Source organism: Mesoplodon mirus (genome assembly GCF_964341445.2).
Source record: "Mesoplodon mirus genome assembly, chromosome: 11".
In the NCBI taxonomy this organism is placed as follows: domain Eukaryota; kingdom Metazoa; phylum Chordata; class Mammalia; order Artiodactyla; family Ziphiidae; genus Mesoplodon; species Mesoplodon mirus.
Genome location: NC_138987.1, coordinates 56,873,206 through 56,890,184, shown reverse-complemented (window position 1 = coordinate 56,890,184; position 16,979 = coordinate 56,873,206). Strand labels below are relative to the sequence as shown.

The window sequence follows — 16,979 nt, the reverse complement described above, 5'->3', positions numbered from 1 at the left end:
GGCTAGTCTTCATCCAAAGGTGATGTGTATATAGTGGGATTGGAAGGGAGTCCTCTATTATGAGCTCCTTCTGGAAAATCAAATGACTAATTCCAACAAGTACTGCTTCCAATTTGACCAGCTGAAAGCAGCACTTGACGAAAAGTAGAATTAGTCAGAAAACGCATCATCTTCCATCAGGATGACGCAAGAATACATGTTTCTTTGATGACCAGGCAAAAACTGTTACAGCTTGGCTGGGAAGTTCTGATTCACCCGCTGTATTCACCAGACATTGCACCTTCAGATTTCCATTTATTTTGGTCTTAACAAAATTCTCTCAATGGAAAAAGATTCAATTCCCTGGAAGACTGTAAAAGGCACCTGGAACCGTTCTTTGCTCAAAAAGAAAAAGGTTTGGGAAGATAGAATTATGAAGTTGCCTGAAAAATGGCAGAAGGTACTGGAACAAAATGGGGAATACGCTGTTCAATAAAGTTCTTGGTGAAAGTGAAAAATGTCTTTTATTTTTACTTAAAAACTGAAGGAACATTTTGGCCAATCCAATACAATATGCAAAATTCTTTCCCAAGAGACTGCATAATACGTTAACAGATATATTATGTTGGAGACAGCCTTTTTTATACAGACAGGACTCAGACTATATATGACTGTGTAAGTTGCCCATTCCTGGACTCACACTGTAAAGTTAATAAAGGTGTGACATTTTAAAAAGTGAATTTTTCAGAGTAATTTAAAATGACAAAAATAATTCAGCAGTAATTTCTTGAGGTCCTTCTGTGTGCATTTCTTGAAACTATGAGTCAAAGAGTGAAAAATTACTGAAAGCAATAACATCTAGGAGGCTAATGGCTGATACTGTGCTGTACCTGTAATATGTCTTCTTATTTTCTCCACAAAATTCTGTAAATTTCCAGTGGCAAAGACTGCTAGTCATTAAGCCCTATTCTCCTCTTTTTCCTTAAAAAACACAACCCCCAGTTTTTAGTTGGGCAAATGCCTGGAATAAAGACTATATTCTTTAGTATGGGAGAAAAATAGGTAAGAGTAAGTAATATGTGCGATTTCTAGAAAATATGTTTAAAGGGGAAGGGTATTCCCTTCTTTGTCTTTTTCTCCCACCTGCTAGCTGGAATGTAGAACTGATGGCTGGAGGTCAGGAGCTTAAATGAACCCTGAGGCAGTATGCTAAGGCTGGCTGTGGCAGATTGTTTTATTTTCTTACAAGTCTTCCTTGCTGTGATTACATGAGAGGAGTATATATCTCTCTGCTCCATTGACTTTGGGCATGGTCCGACTTGTTTTGGACAATAAAATGTTAGGAAACATGAAGCAAACAGAAGCTTTAAGTATGCTTGTATGGTTTGGCTTGCTTCTTGCTTTTGCCATCTGCCTTGAGGAAAATATGGCACAGGTAGCTGCTGGTCCCATGATGAGGAGACACATGGAACAGGCCTGAACCCAACCTACAGCCTGGAGCCAAGCCAAGGCCAGCTTGATCCCAGCCAGGTTCAGCAGATCCACATTCCATGAGTGAAAAATAAATGTTTCTTACTTTAAACCACTGAGTTTTAGGATTATTTGTTATGCAGCACATCTATAACAATAGTTAACTGATAACAATGCCAGCGCAGTAAGATGGGAAGCTGGACCAACAGTGACTGAGGGTTCCTAGCCAGTTCCATCCTAGCCTTGGACTGCCTAGCTCTGGATTTCTTTCACCTGAGAAAGAAAAAACTTGTCTCTTGTTTAAGCAGCCGTTATGTTCTTCTGAAACGTGCAGCCAAAACCAGTCCTAACACATTCCCATTCTTTACATGATAGCTTAACAGACATCTCAATGAGATTTTTGTCACTGGGCTATCTTAACACCGTTTCTATCTTCCTTTTCCTCTCCTTTCCTTTTTTACTTCATTCCCAACCATCTCCATGCTCCTGTATTCTTCTTAAACCCCATCCTCTCATGCTATCCCCACATCATGTCTGCTCCACCTATGCCACAATTTTCAAGTTGCTTTGGTCTGACCCATACGCATTCCACTAAGATTTTAGCAGACCATCACAACAGACAGCAAAAACACAGAATCCAAACCTAATGCTTTCATCAGAGGGCTAATGCCTATGAGGGCTTAGGAATAAACCTTTTATACAAGTTTCATCATTTAGTAAAACTGGGTGAAATCTGGCTAGCAAAGGCAATGTTTTAAGCAACTACTATGTCTCTGAGTTGCATCCTTTAAGCATCTACTGAAATGAAAGCTTTCTTAAAGGAATTCTAGATTAAATGCTATTTAAAATAGGATTTTACTCATATGACGAATGTAGGACTTCAGTATAACAGAATACGAGATGGAGAAGGATTTGTATGTTTTACATATCCATCAGACACTTAGGCAGGAAATATGAAGATACTTATTTCTTGATTAGTACAGACTTGATTCTAACTGCCCCTTTAGAATATCAGCCTCCATAAACTCTCATTTCCACTAGCAGAAACTGATAAATATCATATATACTTTAGCTCTATACACACTGATACTAAGATAAGGTTACTTGGCGAGTTGACAATAACATCTACATAACCAAATGTGACAAGATCTTCAGCCACCAGACCACTGAAGTAATAACTACTGCAAAGCAGAGATTAACACTGTAATATCCTAATAAAAATATCCTAGAGAGTCAGAGGCTTACCTTTTATTTTATTATTGTATATCATATTTATCTTTCAGCAAAAGCGGTCTTAATGGAAATATAATTAAATGCCATACTTCCCTTTGACTTCCTAATCTTCCCACTGTGTGTATGTGTGTGTGAGTGTATGTGGTAGCAGTGGGAACTGTAAAGGCCAGATTTTGGCTCTCATGTGTTTCCAGGCATACAAGAAACTAGGAGGCTCTCATTAACTTCTCAATTAAAATGAAAAAGCATCAATAAAACTTAATGACTTCATGTTGGATTGAACAGATATTTTAACATGACTGACCATCAATCACTTACTCCTGCCTTTAGTCTCCTACTCATTAGCCCTACAACCTAGGTTTGTTCAGAAGTTAGGCAAAATGGTAAAATTGACTATTTGGTTTTTCCCTTGTTTCATATGGCAATTCACATACTTCTATTTGCATCTTGAATTCATAGGAATATGGCAAATGCAAAACATGCTATTTATCTCACCTCTGTCACTAACCAGCTATATGACTTTGGGCACAATTCTTAACTTTTCTGAACTTTACTTTCCACAGCTGAGGGCAAAGCTCTAGGATCATATTTGTAAAATGTATAGCTACTATTTGGCTTTTAGTAAGCCTCAATAAATACCAGCTGTTCTTATTATCAGAACCTTCCCTTACAGGACTTGATTTATTCTCCCTCCACCAGTGGCATTCTGATCACCTTGACCCCGTACCTTACACGCAGGGAAAATGGAGGCACTCTACGGAGAAGTACTCAGAAGACTGAGCCAACAGCCAACCTGGAAAAGCGATTTTACAAAATCTCACTCCTTCCGGCTTTTGGTCAGCTGATCCTATTCTCATGTTACTTACTAATCTTTGTAACTTTGTAATCTTTCCAACTCCAGAGAAAAAAATCATGCGGAGAGAATTCAGCTTCTTCAAGTTACAGTTTTAATGTCATGCCTTCAAAGCCAGCATTCTTACCTGGTTGCTTTTGCCGGGGTTTTGGCAAATTGGTCACGCATGTATGTGGGCACATGAGGATATTACAAGGATGTAGCGACCCCTCCAGAAAGAGCTGTTTCGTCTGAGATATGTGGATCCCTCCCAGTGGAGTTTTGGGCAGAGTATTGGCAGGCACCAGAGCAAGACAATAAACTCCCACTTGATGAATGCTATCGATTGCCTAGAAAAATACAAACAAAAAAAACACTCAAGAGATTAATTTTACGACATTTGACATCCTCCTAACACAATGCATTATTCTACTCTAAGAGTTTTTCGTGTTTTATTTTATTTTATTTTTGGCTGCTTGGGTCTTCGTTGCTGTGCGCGGGCTTGCTCTAGTTTCGGTGAGCGGGGGCTACTCTTTGTTGCGGTGCGCGGGCTTCTCACTGCGGTGGCTTCTCCTGTTGCGGAGCACGGGCTCTAGGCGCGAGGGCTTCAGTAGTTGTGGCTCGCGGGCTCTAGAGCACAGGCTCAGTTGCTCCGCGGCATGTAGGATCTTCCTGGACTAGGGCTCGAACCCGTGTCCCTTGCTTTAGCAGGCGGATTCTTAACCACCGCGCCACCAGGGAAGCCCTAGAGTTTTTCTTTCTCTCTCCATTCTAGGTCTAGAATCTGGTAGATTATTAGGATCCCATACATCTAAAGGTACCTAATCCTTCCAGTGATGGCAGAGTGGTGAGGTATTGGCCAACCCAGTACAATCTAAATGGACAGAGGTGGATACTGATTTGCAAGCCTCAGTATGTTCTTTTTTTTTTTAATTAATTATTTTATATTTATTTTTGGCTGTGTTGGGTCTTCGTTTCTGTGCGAGGGCTTTCTCCAGTTGCGGCGAGCGGGGGCCACTCTTCATCGCGGTGCACGGGCCTCTCACTGTCGCAGCCTCTCCCGTTGCAGAGCACAAGCTCCAGATGAGCAGGCTCAGTAGTTGTGGCTCACGGGCCTAGCCGCTCCGTGGCATGTGGGATCTTCCTGGACTGGGGCATGAACCTGTGTCCCCTGCACTGGCAGGCAGATTCCTAACCACTGCGCCACCAGGGAAGCCCAGTATGTTCTCTCTTGGTTGATAATGTCCAAAACCTAGAAATTTGTTTCAGTTCTTTTAATATTTTAGCTGTCCAACATAGCTCAATTAAACAGAGGCAAAGTATTTTTATTTTTAATTTTTTTTTAATTTTTAAATTTTATTTATTTATTTTTTAATAAATTTATTTATTTTATTTATTTAATTTTGGCTGCACTGGGTCTTCGTTGCTGCGTGCGGGCTTTCTCTAGTTGCAGCGAGCGGGGGCTACTCTTCGTTGCGGTGCACGGGCTCCTCATTGCAGTGGCTTGTCGCGGAGCATGGGCTCTAGGCGCGCAGGCTTCAGTAATTGTGGCACGCAGGCTCAGTAGTTGTGGCACACGGGCTTAGCTGCTCCGTGGCATGTGGGATCTTCCTGGACCAGGGCTTGAACCCATGTCCCCTGCATTGGCAGGTGGATTCTTAACCACTGTGCCACCAGGGATGTCCCAGTATTTTTATTATGAACAAAACAGAAGCTCTGTAAGTAAGCCCTTGCTTAAGTGGTTCACCAGGTTACTAGGCATCCCCTTTGCAAAACATCCAGGTGAGGCCCACTGCACACCGAGTCCTGGAGGCCAACAGCTCCCTCGGCGCACCCCTGTTCCAAGCCACGCACCTGTGCGCTCACTGAGTGTGAGCTGTGCCTGCTTCTATACCTTTTACAGCTGCTGTTCTTGTTACTGTGCTCATATAGTTAACTATTATATCCACTGATAAAATATGAATGCAAAATAGGAAGAGATATGCTTTTGAAAGACTCATTAGAGGTGAACTCCTACTGTTGATAGGAATGGGCAAGTTAACTCTAAAAGGTAAGTTTCTTTTCAAATACTCACGTTCTAGTCTAACTTAAAGGAAATGAAACCAGAAACCAAAGACAATGCTTTTGGATGTAGTTTATGGAAGTAAGCTGACCTGGAACTCAAACTGGTGTAACTCACACTCACACGCCTCTGCATCAAATAAAGGCATGCTTGTTATGTTTTGTGTTAAAATTTAATACTTGAAGAATTTCTCATTGTTATGGTTTTCTGCTTCAATCACCTTTGAAAACTAACTGACCAACTATCAATACCATGTCTAAACATGCCAGTTGAGAGGGTTCTTTTGTACTACCCACAAATCTTACTGAAAAGGAGATCCAGCCTGAGAAGACGAATGGACCAAGAGTCATAAAAGACAGACAAGGCCTTTTATTAAAATGACTTAAAAGGGCAGAGGAATAAACTTGAAAAGCATATTCTTCAGACTAATCCGCTAACCAACAGAGATAACTAGGAAATGGGAAGTCTGTAAGAGTTTCTAAGTCTTGGGTATCTTAGAATATACAGGAAGTTAGCAAATGTATCATGTGTAGCCTGGATTCCTCACTGAAAATACGCCACCTGGTAAGTCATCCACTGATAATGTTCCTTAGAAGGTGTTGAGTTAGGTGTTTAGTTTATATCATACACAGGCCTGGAATTAAACAACCTCTGGGCTCTAACCTACCAGAACATATGGAGTTCTTAATTTTCTACTATGAATCCAAGTACCCCCAGCAGAGAAGCTACATATAAGATAATGCCTTCTTATTTCACACCCAAATCAGACCCCAAATGACTTTAACAAAAATTTGGATTAGTAAATTAGCACTGAATTTAATTCCTATAGTTGCTTTCCAGGGAAAAATAACAACCTGGGAAATTTGCTTCCTGTAACTGGAAAAAATACATAATTCACCACAAGATTCTACCACTATCCCCCAAAGTTCTTTCTGAATGAAATAAGCAGTGTGTTTGAAAATATGAACAGTATAAACAAATTCTCTTTGCAGGTCTGATTATTAACCGTCTTTCAGAGATCACCCAGTCCCACTTTCTTCACAGTTTTTTCTATCTAGTCTATCTTCAGTATTCTCTTTCCTTTCTCTGATTTTGCACTATAAACAGCCTATGCTATACCAACTGATAATTCAGAATCACAGACCCTGCAGATAGGAAGAATCTTAAAAGTCATCTAGTGCTATCACACATCTCATGCTTACAACATTTCTACAACATTACTACTAACTGGCAGTAAATAAATCCAAATGCCCCAAGCAGACAAGTTATAGACATTGGGAACAATCCCAATACATATAAGTTGAATGGTAAGGACAGTCCATGCTTTCTCTGGACCATCCATTTATCCAACAAATATTTGCTGAGCCTACTCTGAGGATGTGCTGGCACAGCTATCTGGTTCTGGACTAACAGGAACAAGAGAGAGCAACTCTTGACTTTCATGGGTCTTCTATTATAGTGGATATAGAAAACAATAAATATAAAGACACTTATATGCTGATAAATACTAAGCAGAAAACAGAAAAGAGTGAGGGGACAGAGTGAAAGGGAATGTTATTTAAGATAGAGCGGGCCTCCCTAAACTCCTTATTGGAGATATGCTTATGATTATTCTTTTTTATATTAATAATAATCACCATCATCTTTTACTGAAGGCAGGCACTAAATATTTCAATTCATTATCTAATTACCATCAATTAACCTTCCAATAGCTCTGTAACATAGATAATTTTATCCCCACTTTACAGATGAGAAAATAAACTCAGTGAGGTTAAGTAAGCTGCCTAAAGGCACTTATGTGGTAGGGAGTGGAGCTGGGATTCAAAGTATGATTCTAAATGAATACTAGGCTCTCTTCACCATTCTAGCCTGCTCCCCTAGAAACATTTCCCTTATACTGAGCCCATATCTTTCTCCTTCCCTAGTGGTTTACTTCACCTAGAACAGCAGTTCATATTGGATTCCTCACACTCTAGGCACCACGTGTAGCACGCAGTAAGACCACAGCTGTTGACATGGAGACTGATTAGGTCAAAGATGTGTTCCACATTCGGACAGTTAAAATGTTCATGGGTAGTTAACACTCAGGCACAAAAGAGTGAAAGAACTTGCTGAGGCAAGTCAAATTCAACTGTTTTTGGCAACCTGAGCAGAAAAATACTTTGTGGTACACAAGGAGGTGTGGTATTATCTGCTTTTGCTAACAGTAGCTAGAATATTTGAGTAGCTACTGGCAGGGAAAAAAACCAAGGAAACATAACTGGTCGACTGAAGAAAATGCTTCAGTAGTGGCTTCTGCTGCCTTTGACAGCAAAGTCAACCTCCCCGACAGACACCCCAGGTGCACTCACCTGTAGCACACGGCTCATCCACTGGAAACTATCTTCCTCGGAAGCGTCAGGTCTTTGTTCCGCAACCACCACGATGCGCTCATCATAAAATACAGACACAGAAAACACAGCAATTCTAAGAGAGACAGATCAAACACATCAGGACTCCCTTCACAACCAGTCCTATTTGCTTTGCTCAGTTGGAATTACAGAGGGGAGACATCCCCACCGCACTGCCCAGGAAGGAGTAGTTTAGAAAAGAAAACGTCACAATAATTACCATCAAAACGAGGACTCAAAAAACGTGTACTAAGCGCCACTGTCGTGAATATTGGGACGTAGCGATAAATAAGCTGAAGTCCCTGTCTTTGTGGAGCTTGCGTGTCAGAGACAGAACAATCACGTCGCGCTATACACCGGGGGACCGAGGCAGGGCGGGGGCGGAGCAGTGTGTGGGTCGGGGGGTGGGGGGTTGGGGGCGGGCAGCGCCTCCCTGAGGAGCGGACATTGGAGCAGAGACCTGAATGAGGTGAGGACGCGAGCCGCGCGGAGATCTGGAGGAAGAGGTTTCCGGGCAGAAGGAACGGAAAGCGAAAAGGTTCTGAGGTAGGAACGAGCTTGGCAGGTTTGAGGAACAGCAAGAAGGCCAGTGTGCCTGGAGCAGGGTGGTGAAGCAGAGAGTGGTGGGGAGAGGTCAGACCCGCCCAGGTGGTCACCGAGGACCTGGAGGCGGGGGGAGGGGGATGCTCTGAGTGAGGTCTCGGCTCAAACATCCCCCTGCTAGTGAGGCATTCCCAGACTCCCCGTATAACCCGCAGGCACCACCACCCCGTGTGTCCTTCCTGCACAGCACTCATCACCAGCTCACGTAGTATCTGTTTCCCTATGTGGTTATCTGCTCTTCCCCCAATGAGAATGTGAGTTCCCACGGGCAGAGACATGGCCTGTGTTGTTCACTGCCACACCCTGAGTATCCAGCACAGTGGCACACAGTTGGCACCCAATAAACGCTTGCTGAATGAAAGTATGAAATAATGGGAAGGCACTGGAGGGCTGAGAACGCCAGCAAGCCTGACCACCTCCTTTCCTTCTTTCCTTTCATCCACACGTATCTAATGAACACCTACTGCATGCCAGGGGCTGTGCTGAGTGCCGGGGATGTGACCGTGACCAAAGACAGAAGGTCCAGTACCCCATGGAGTTTACATCTGACAGGAAGCCACACCATTACAAAAAACTATACATTTCAGGAACTGGTTCTCTAGTGGTTTAATTTTTCTACTGCTTCAAAAACTAAGGGACACCAGGATTGCTTTAAAGACATATAACCATGACTGAAAACTACTGAACAGGACATCAATTACTCAAATATATGCCAAATATCCTTTCTTGAGTTAATAGGCAAAGAAAAGAGGATATCTAATTGACTTCATCCATGGAATTTGAAATTAGCACTTATGTACTATGTCAATCTCTACATTAAAATGGTAATAATTTAGAGTCAAGTAAGAGAACAATTCTTAGATGTAAACTCCTACAGAGTAGCATCTATCTCAATTAGACTGAATGGGGCGACTTCTGTATTGAAGGCATGTAGGAAGTTCAGTGTTTCAGAAATCTCCTCAGTCTTCAGGATACAACAAACAGTAGTAATTAAAAACTGAAATACAGGATATGGTTACAGCCCCTCAATTACAGCCAAAGAACCAGACATTTTAAGATAAATATTCAGCCTGGTTTCTGCTACACTTAATCAAAAACAACCTAATCTAGAGCATCTACAGAATACAACTCAAATCATACCTACAGAGGTATCTTTAGATTCCACCGGAAGTGCTAACCTTTGAACTCTGTACTACTCACCTTCCTCTATAAACAGTCTTTATTGATTCAACAGCCAATCCAGTAGCAACAATGTCATCAGCATTATGTCTTCGACCACTAACCATCAGTAACCCATCCATTTTTCCAACCACGAAAACCAAGCTGCCCTGAAAGGTAACAATGATTTACGTAATTTAAATAGCAAAACAGACATTTTACTTCCTGCCTTGAAATAAATCTCATAAAAACTGTAGGAAAGAAAATATCATATTTTATGGATTCTAAAAAAGTGTTTCACATCTCGACATCTCAGAATCAGTGGCATCTTACAATTAATGCGGTCTTAATAGTATATAAGAAGGGAATCCATTCATATTCATTCTTTTAACAATAATTTATTTATTTATTTATTTATTTTTGACTGCACTGGGTCTTTGTTGCTGTTCGTGGGCTTTTCTGTAGTTGTGCGAGCGGGGGCTACTCTTCGTTGCAGTGTGCAGGCTTCTCACTGGCGTGGCTTCTCTTGTTGTGAAGCGTGGGCTCTAGGCGTACGGGCTTCAGTAGTTGAGGCACGCAGGCTCAGTAGTTGTGGCTCGTGGGCCCCAGAGCGCAGGCTCAGTAATTGTGGTTCATGGGCTTAGTTGCTCCGCGGCATGTGGGATGTTCCCGGACCAGGGCTCAAACCCGTGTCTCCTGCATTAGCAGGCAGATTCTTAACCACTGCGCCACCAGGGAAGCTCCAAATTCATTCTTAGGGAGGAATTTTATTTTTATTTTTTGCCACACTGCAAGGCATGTTGGGATCCTAGTTCCCTGACCAGGGATCAAACCTGTGCCCCTTGCAGTGGAAGTGTGGAGTCTTAACCACTGCACCACCAGGGAAGTCCCAGGGAGGAATTTTATAAGAAAGCAACTAGGATGCCAAATGAGCACAGTTCATTTTCCCAGCCATGATTATGTATTAGTTCATTTTCTGTACTTATTCATGGGATGGATGCAGAGGAGAAAATTGTTAGACCATTTAACACTGGAATTAGGAAGAGAGTAAAACAGTTTTAATGTGAAAATGAATGTCTCAGATTTATAAGGGTAACGTTTCCATCCGGTAATATTATAAATAAGTTAATAAAGAAAGGTCTAAGGAATTGTAGGAGCCTCTCCTTTCCAAAAAAATAACCGAGATGCAGGAAAGTCTGCTGTCAATGTCCTCAAAGCATCACTGTATAAATAATTCTATTATTTATTATTTCATATAATTTTTGTCAATAATTTTCCCAGACCCATTTGCAGTAAATTAACTTTTCCCATTCATCATAGAATTCCTAAATTTTTGGACCAGTTACATATATTGAATTACCTAGTAGTCATCTCCATTTGAATGTCACTAATTGATTTACTAAGCACAATGTAGTGCCATACACTGACTAGGCGATACACTGACTAGGCTTTGTAAGTAAGACATAATCTCTAGTCTCAAGAAGCTACTGGCCCATCCTTCTGTCATCCCGGAAGACAGAAGAAAATCAGCCATCTTCAACACAGTCTGAAAAGTCCTACGGTGGAAGTGAATAAAGAGAACAAGACAGTCACTGCTAGTCCTCCAACATCTATTTTTCCATTTCTTTCACAGTAGTAGAATTTCTAGCTGGGCACGGCTGACCAAAATAAAGCCTGCATTTCAGCCTCCCTTGCAGCTATGTGTGGCCAGGTGACTAGTTCAGAACAACGAGATATAAGCAGAAGTGTTGCTCAGCAGCTTCAGGGAATTTCTCTTAGGAGACAGTAGGGCTACACCCTTTCTTCCGTCTTGTTTCCTGGAATGCAGATGTGATGGCTGGAGCGCCATCTCGGACCTCAATAGTGGAGTGGAAGCTAAAAGGAGCGGGGTCTCTGAGAATTTCTTGGTGCTGAGTGAAGAAGTCAAGACAGTAGGTGTAGATGTCTCTTTCTAGGAGAGTGATTCTCTTAGAGGTATGTCCTCAGCCCCACCGTCACCCATAAATGGTGGGGAAGAAATAAAATAAAATTAATCTTTTCTTATAGAACTTGAACTGTTATGAGGAGAAAAAAGAGAGGGTAAGGATGTAATTAAGAGATGGAGGGAGGTATGTGGGCTCAACTATGATAATGAAGGTCTATTACTTACAAAATAAAATCCTAACTTCCCATTATGTCATGCAAAGCCCTTCATGCTCTGCCTCTCTGCCTTCCTCACCGGCTCATGAGACTAACTGTGAGCTCTTTGAGAACAGGTTTTGTATCCTAATTGTCTCTGTAAACCCAATGCCTGTAAATACCACCTGCTGAAAAACAAATTGTTTTCATTCAGAGAATTTACTGTTACACCTGGTGTAGTACTGATAATCTGTATGAAAATGATTTGTACACTATTATGGTTTCCCTTTGCTACTGAAGGTAACTTTTTCAGCACTCTTCTAACTTACTGAAATATATTAATCAAATCAATGCAACACAGGAAGAATAAGTGAAAAGAGTTTCGAAAATAAAAGATAATGTCTTAGTTTGAAGCAATAAAATGAATTTGGGTAACTGGAGCAATAAACATTACTCATTTTATGACATTTTTACAGGAACTGCTCTAAATATAAGTTAAGAGGCCCTGTAATACTCTTGGACTAATAAGAATTTGTTCTGTGAACTAAAGTACAAATATTTGGATCAGATGCACCAAAACAAATATGAAAGTGTCACTTACTGGCCCTACAAACCCCAGTAATCCCGACCGGATGAATGGTACATCCCCAACAGGAGAGCCTGCGGAATTCACTGGAATCACCTAAAAGACGGAAGAAAGTGAAAATGTTAGCTTAAAAAAAAAAGTACTTGATTTTTAAAAAGTCTTAAAAAAAAAAAGAATTTAAAACAGTAATACATGCTTGTTGAAAACTAAAATTATAAAAAATAGTGAATCCAGTAATCCCACCTGCTTAAGACATACAAACATTTATAATTTGTTGTTTACCTCTCCGGACTTTTTTAGATTCACATATTAACATATTAAGAATTTTTTTAAGGGATCATATTATATATACTATTTTGTAACTTGCTTTTTCATATATTATATGTGTTTCGTATAGTATATGTATTTTGGATACCTTTACAAGTTGGTAAGAGTCAATCTAGCTCTCTTTGTACAAGAGTTCTATAATATACCATCACATGGGGGAATGAGATAACATAGCCCTTGGAGTCAGATGTAAGTTCAATGTCTGTCTTTGCCACTTACTAGTAATGTGGGCCTTGGGAAGGTTCCTGCATTTCTCTATACCTCAGTTTCTTTAGCCATAAAATGGAACTCTCAATGCCTATCACAGGCTTAGGGTAAAGATCAAGGGAATATAAACAGATTTGTAGATGCAAGCACAGTGCCTGGCCTAGAGTCGGTACTCAGGAAACCATCAGAATCAGCACTATTAGAATGTAACCAGTCCTTCTGGTTAGGTAGGTCATTCTAATTTTTCACTATTACGAACAGTGCTTTACTGAATACTGCTGTACATATTTCTGTGCATTTGTACAAAAGGCATGAGTCTTTTCAATTTTAACAGGCTGTCCTACAAAATTATTATAGCAATTTATACTCCACCAATACCGTATTAGAATGTTTTTCCCATACTCTGGCTAATATTACATGTTATCAATTTTTCTAAACTTTGCTAATCTGGTAGGCAAAAAAAGAAATCCCACTGTTATTTTAGTTGCACTTATTTATTACTAACATGGATGAATTTCTTTTCCCTTGTTTACCGGCCATTTGTATTTCTTTTGTGAATAGCCTAGTCATGTCTCCTGTCTATTATTTCTATTTGATTGGATTTTTCCCTTTAATTTTTAAGATTTCTTTTTTTACACAGGGAACAACTATAACAAGAGCTAACATTTATAAAATGGTTATCATGTGCCAGGCATGGGTGTAAATACAGTTAATTCTCAAGAAAACCCTATGAAACAGAATTAATATTTTCATTTTACAGATGAGAAAGGCACAGAGAGTTTCATTTGCCTCATATCAAATAGCTAGTAAGAGATGACAATGGAAAATTAGCTCTTTGCATTCGTATGTGTTGCAAAATTTTTCTTACCAGAAGCTTTTTTTTTTTTTTTTTTTTTCTGGCTGCACCACGCGGCTTGTGAGATCTTAGTTCCCCAACCAGGGAATGAACCTGGGCCCTCAGCAGTGAAAGCAAGGAGTCCTAACCACTGGACCGCTAGGGAATTCCCTACCAGTAGCTTATTTTTTAAATACACTTTTATTTTCTAAGCAGCCATTTTTAGATCTTTTGTTCTAGTGAAGTGTTAACCACATTGAAAAATTCTCTCAGGGTTTAAATATAAGAATCCAGTAAGAAAAATATTAGAAACTTTAATTTGCAAAACCAGTGCAACAGTTTTCTCCTCCTTTTTTGGTTAGTATTATTATTGTACTTCACTGTCATTAAATTTATCCTGCAGATTTCAAAATTTCTTCATCACTATGGACCTAGCAGCTTAGTAACAAATCTGAGAATTTTAGCTAGGCACTTGCCCTCCCAGGGGAGGCAATGTAATAAAATATTATTAGTATCTTCAAACACTGCTTGAAGATCTTATTTATATAAGGAACATGCAATGAAGAAAAACTCAGATATTGGAAACATACGTAGTCCAAGCACTTAAAAGAGAAATAAGGTGAGATTTAAATTAGTAAAATGTATAAAAACTCAGCAGAGATAATTAGTCACCTGTGAAAGTAAACCAAGAGAATGGCAGTAAACATGTGCTTTAAGAGTTTATGAATTGGTCACAACTTTTGAAGGTAGGCCAAGAATGTAGTAGGGATAGTGACAGTGATGGTGGTGGTGATGATGATGATGATGATGATGATGATGATGATGATGGTGGTGGTAATAATAGACATTTAATAATATATATTATGCCATTTTAGGCTGTATAAACATAGATGATGGAGCCTTTTTCAGCCACCACATCACACCACACATATAGATAACACTCTCCTGCCATTTACATCTATTATTACATAATTACATGCACTGATTTTCAAATGGGATGGTAGACAGATGTACCCTGCCATATTGAGACTGAGAACCACTAATCTAGGTTATAGAAAAGGGAAGCACAAAGACTGAACATTGGCAGTGGTCATATAAGCCCTGTCTAGTGTGAAGGGGACGTGGCCCATAAACTGCAGTTCTCTTTTCCCTAAAAGGTACCCTGAGGCAGGTTAATCCCAATTAGGAAATACTGACAATTAATTATGCCTGTTCTGATTTCCAGGCTCACCAGGCAAAACTTTCATCACAATTTGGCTTCACATGCAGAACTGCCTGCAGAAAAACGATGTGCTAGTCCCACTGAAGTATGAGCTATTTGAGTTTTATGTATTTTCCTGATGTACCACAAGCATGGAGAATAGTGCCAGACATGCAGAAGGTGCTCAATAAATATTTCTCTCACTGAAAGACTGAATAACGGCAACAATCTGCCCCTGTGACAAGCCAGGTTTTCGTTTTTCATTAGGAAGCTGGCATTCTGGTTTACATTAGTCTTTACAAGTGTGGTTAACTTGAGTCTACTCTTCAGAGATGGATCCATTCTCACTGCCCTCTCAGAATTAAATTTTGGGTCTTACAACGCTCAAACCATGGCACATTCACCAGGGTGAATTTCTGTGAGGCCTCTTACTCTTTATATATGTAAGAGATAAACAAGGGCACTTCCTGTGTGCCAGGTACTGGTCTAAGCACTCCATAAGCATTAACTCATTTAGTTCTCACAACATTCCTATGGTAGATACTATCATTACTCACATATAAAAAGAAGGAAATTGGGGCACAGAGAGGTTAAGCAGCTCAACTAGTGCATGGCAGTCAGGGCTGGACCTCAGGCAGTCTACCTCTGGAGCACACACTCCCAACAGCTACACTGTGCTATTTCCCATCAGCCAGCTCAGCTGCCCTAGTGACACTGACCTCACGCAACACATTCCCCATGAAACTTTAACGTCATGTACCTCAAATGTATTTTTTGTCACACCAGCAAGCCCAAAGTACATCATGCCTCCTGTTCTGGAGCTGACACAGATTTCTCCAATTTCATCTGTTTTGCAGAGCTGGGGAGGTCCATCGGGTCTCACAATGCACATCATCCCTAGGGTACAGAAAGTATAGTCAAGGGACAGTCTGGAAAACCTTCGAAAAAACAGTCTCATCCTTATGAACCCACGAAAGTTTTGCATTCACTGAGTGGCATTAAGTAAGAATACCAAACAGGAATGTTAAAAACAGACCTGATGCTACATAGGTATATCTAAAATTTCCACCTTTCACCCCTGATAATAAAGAATTTTTTAAATTCAGCAAATAAAACATACAATAGATGCAGACCGAAGCTTTTAAAGACAGTGACTTATTAAAAATGACTGCAAAGTCCAAAGAAACAGGTTAAATTAATTTACCCTTACACAGATCAAATTCAAACACACAGGAAGCAACGTACTCTTAACTTTCTGCCAGCCCATCGTCTTGGCAATTACAGTGAAAACCAGACAACTTTAGTATCACTCAGTACTTAGCTTTCCATGTGAACAACTGTAACGGAAACATTCACAATTAAATCATCCAATTTCTGCCAGAAATAAGTATGATTAGAATCACTTAACTCTTAGAGAGGCTTTGAGAAATTAAGTGACTTAGTACTAAAGTTTGGATTCCTGGTTTTGGATCTCATATTTTATCAGGCTCCACTATCTCTAAAGACGAATCTTCATGAAACACCAAATGGTGCTCCTGAGAACTCACCCCCGGGCATTACATGTCCCACATCCTGAACCGTCAGTGCTGAATTTTTATCTTCAGTATTGACCCGTATTACCCCATAGCTCAATCCATTCATGGAGAGAATGGCTCTTCCCGGCAAAGGGGCCCCTGGGACTCCAGGCCTGAAAACAAAATAAACTCATGAAATTTGGCAAATGAAATGATACTAAGAGAAAAGTATGAACATGTAGGAAAGGAAATTTCCTCTGGCTACCACACACACAAAAATCCGCATTTTTTTCTACCCAAAACATGCCAAATTAATCTAATTTACATGTGCAAAGCATGGTGAACTTTCATTCAGATGGAAAAAGTATATTTTAATCAGTTGTTAAGAATATACTGGCTTGCAAGGGGGAGGGGGAGGGAGCAGGATGGACTGGGAATTTGGGGTTGGTAGATGCAAACTATTA

At 40.3% G+C, this 16,979-nt stretch overlaps 1 protein-coding gene across 5 annotated transcripts in view; it reads right to left on the bottom strand.

Annotated features, from left to right (window-relative positions):
* The window catches only part of DIP2B (disco interacting protein 2 homolog B), a 237,535-nt gene that overhangs the window by 27,135 nt on the left and 193,421 nt on the right, over window positions 1–16,979 (bottom strand). For all 5 annotated transcript variants that reach the window (XM_082635172.1, XM_082635169.1, XM_082635168.1 and 2 more), the window contains 6 exons: window positions 16,549–16,688; window positions 15,762–15,898; window positions 12,447–12,527; window positions 9,770–9,897; window positions 7,928–8,042; window positions 3,663–3,864 (listed from right to left, as the gene is read on the bottom strand). In XM_082635172.1, the coding sequence (XP_082491298.1) occupies window positions 3,663–3,864; window positions 7,928–8,042; window positions 9,770–9,897; window positions 12,447–12,527; window positions 15,762–15,898; window positions 16,549–16,688 (803 nt within the window). The remainder of the gene's footprint in view (window positions 1–3,662; window positions 3,865–7,927; window positions 8,043–9,769; window positions 9,898–12,446; window positions 12,528–15,761; window positions 15,899–16,548; window positions 16,689–16,979) is intronic.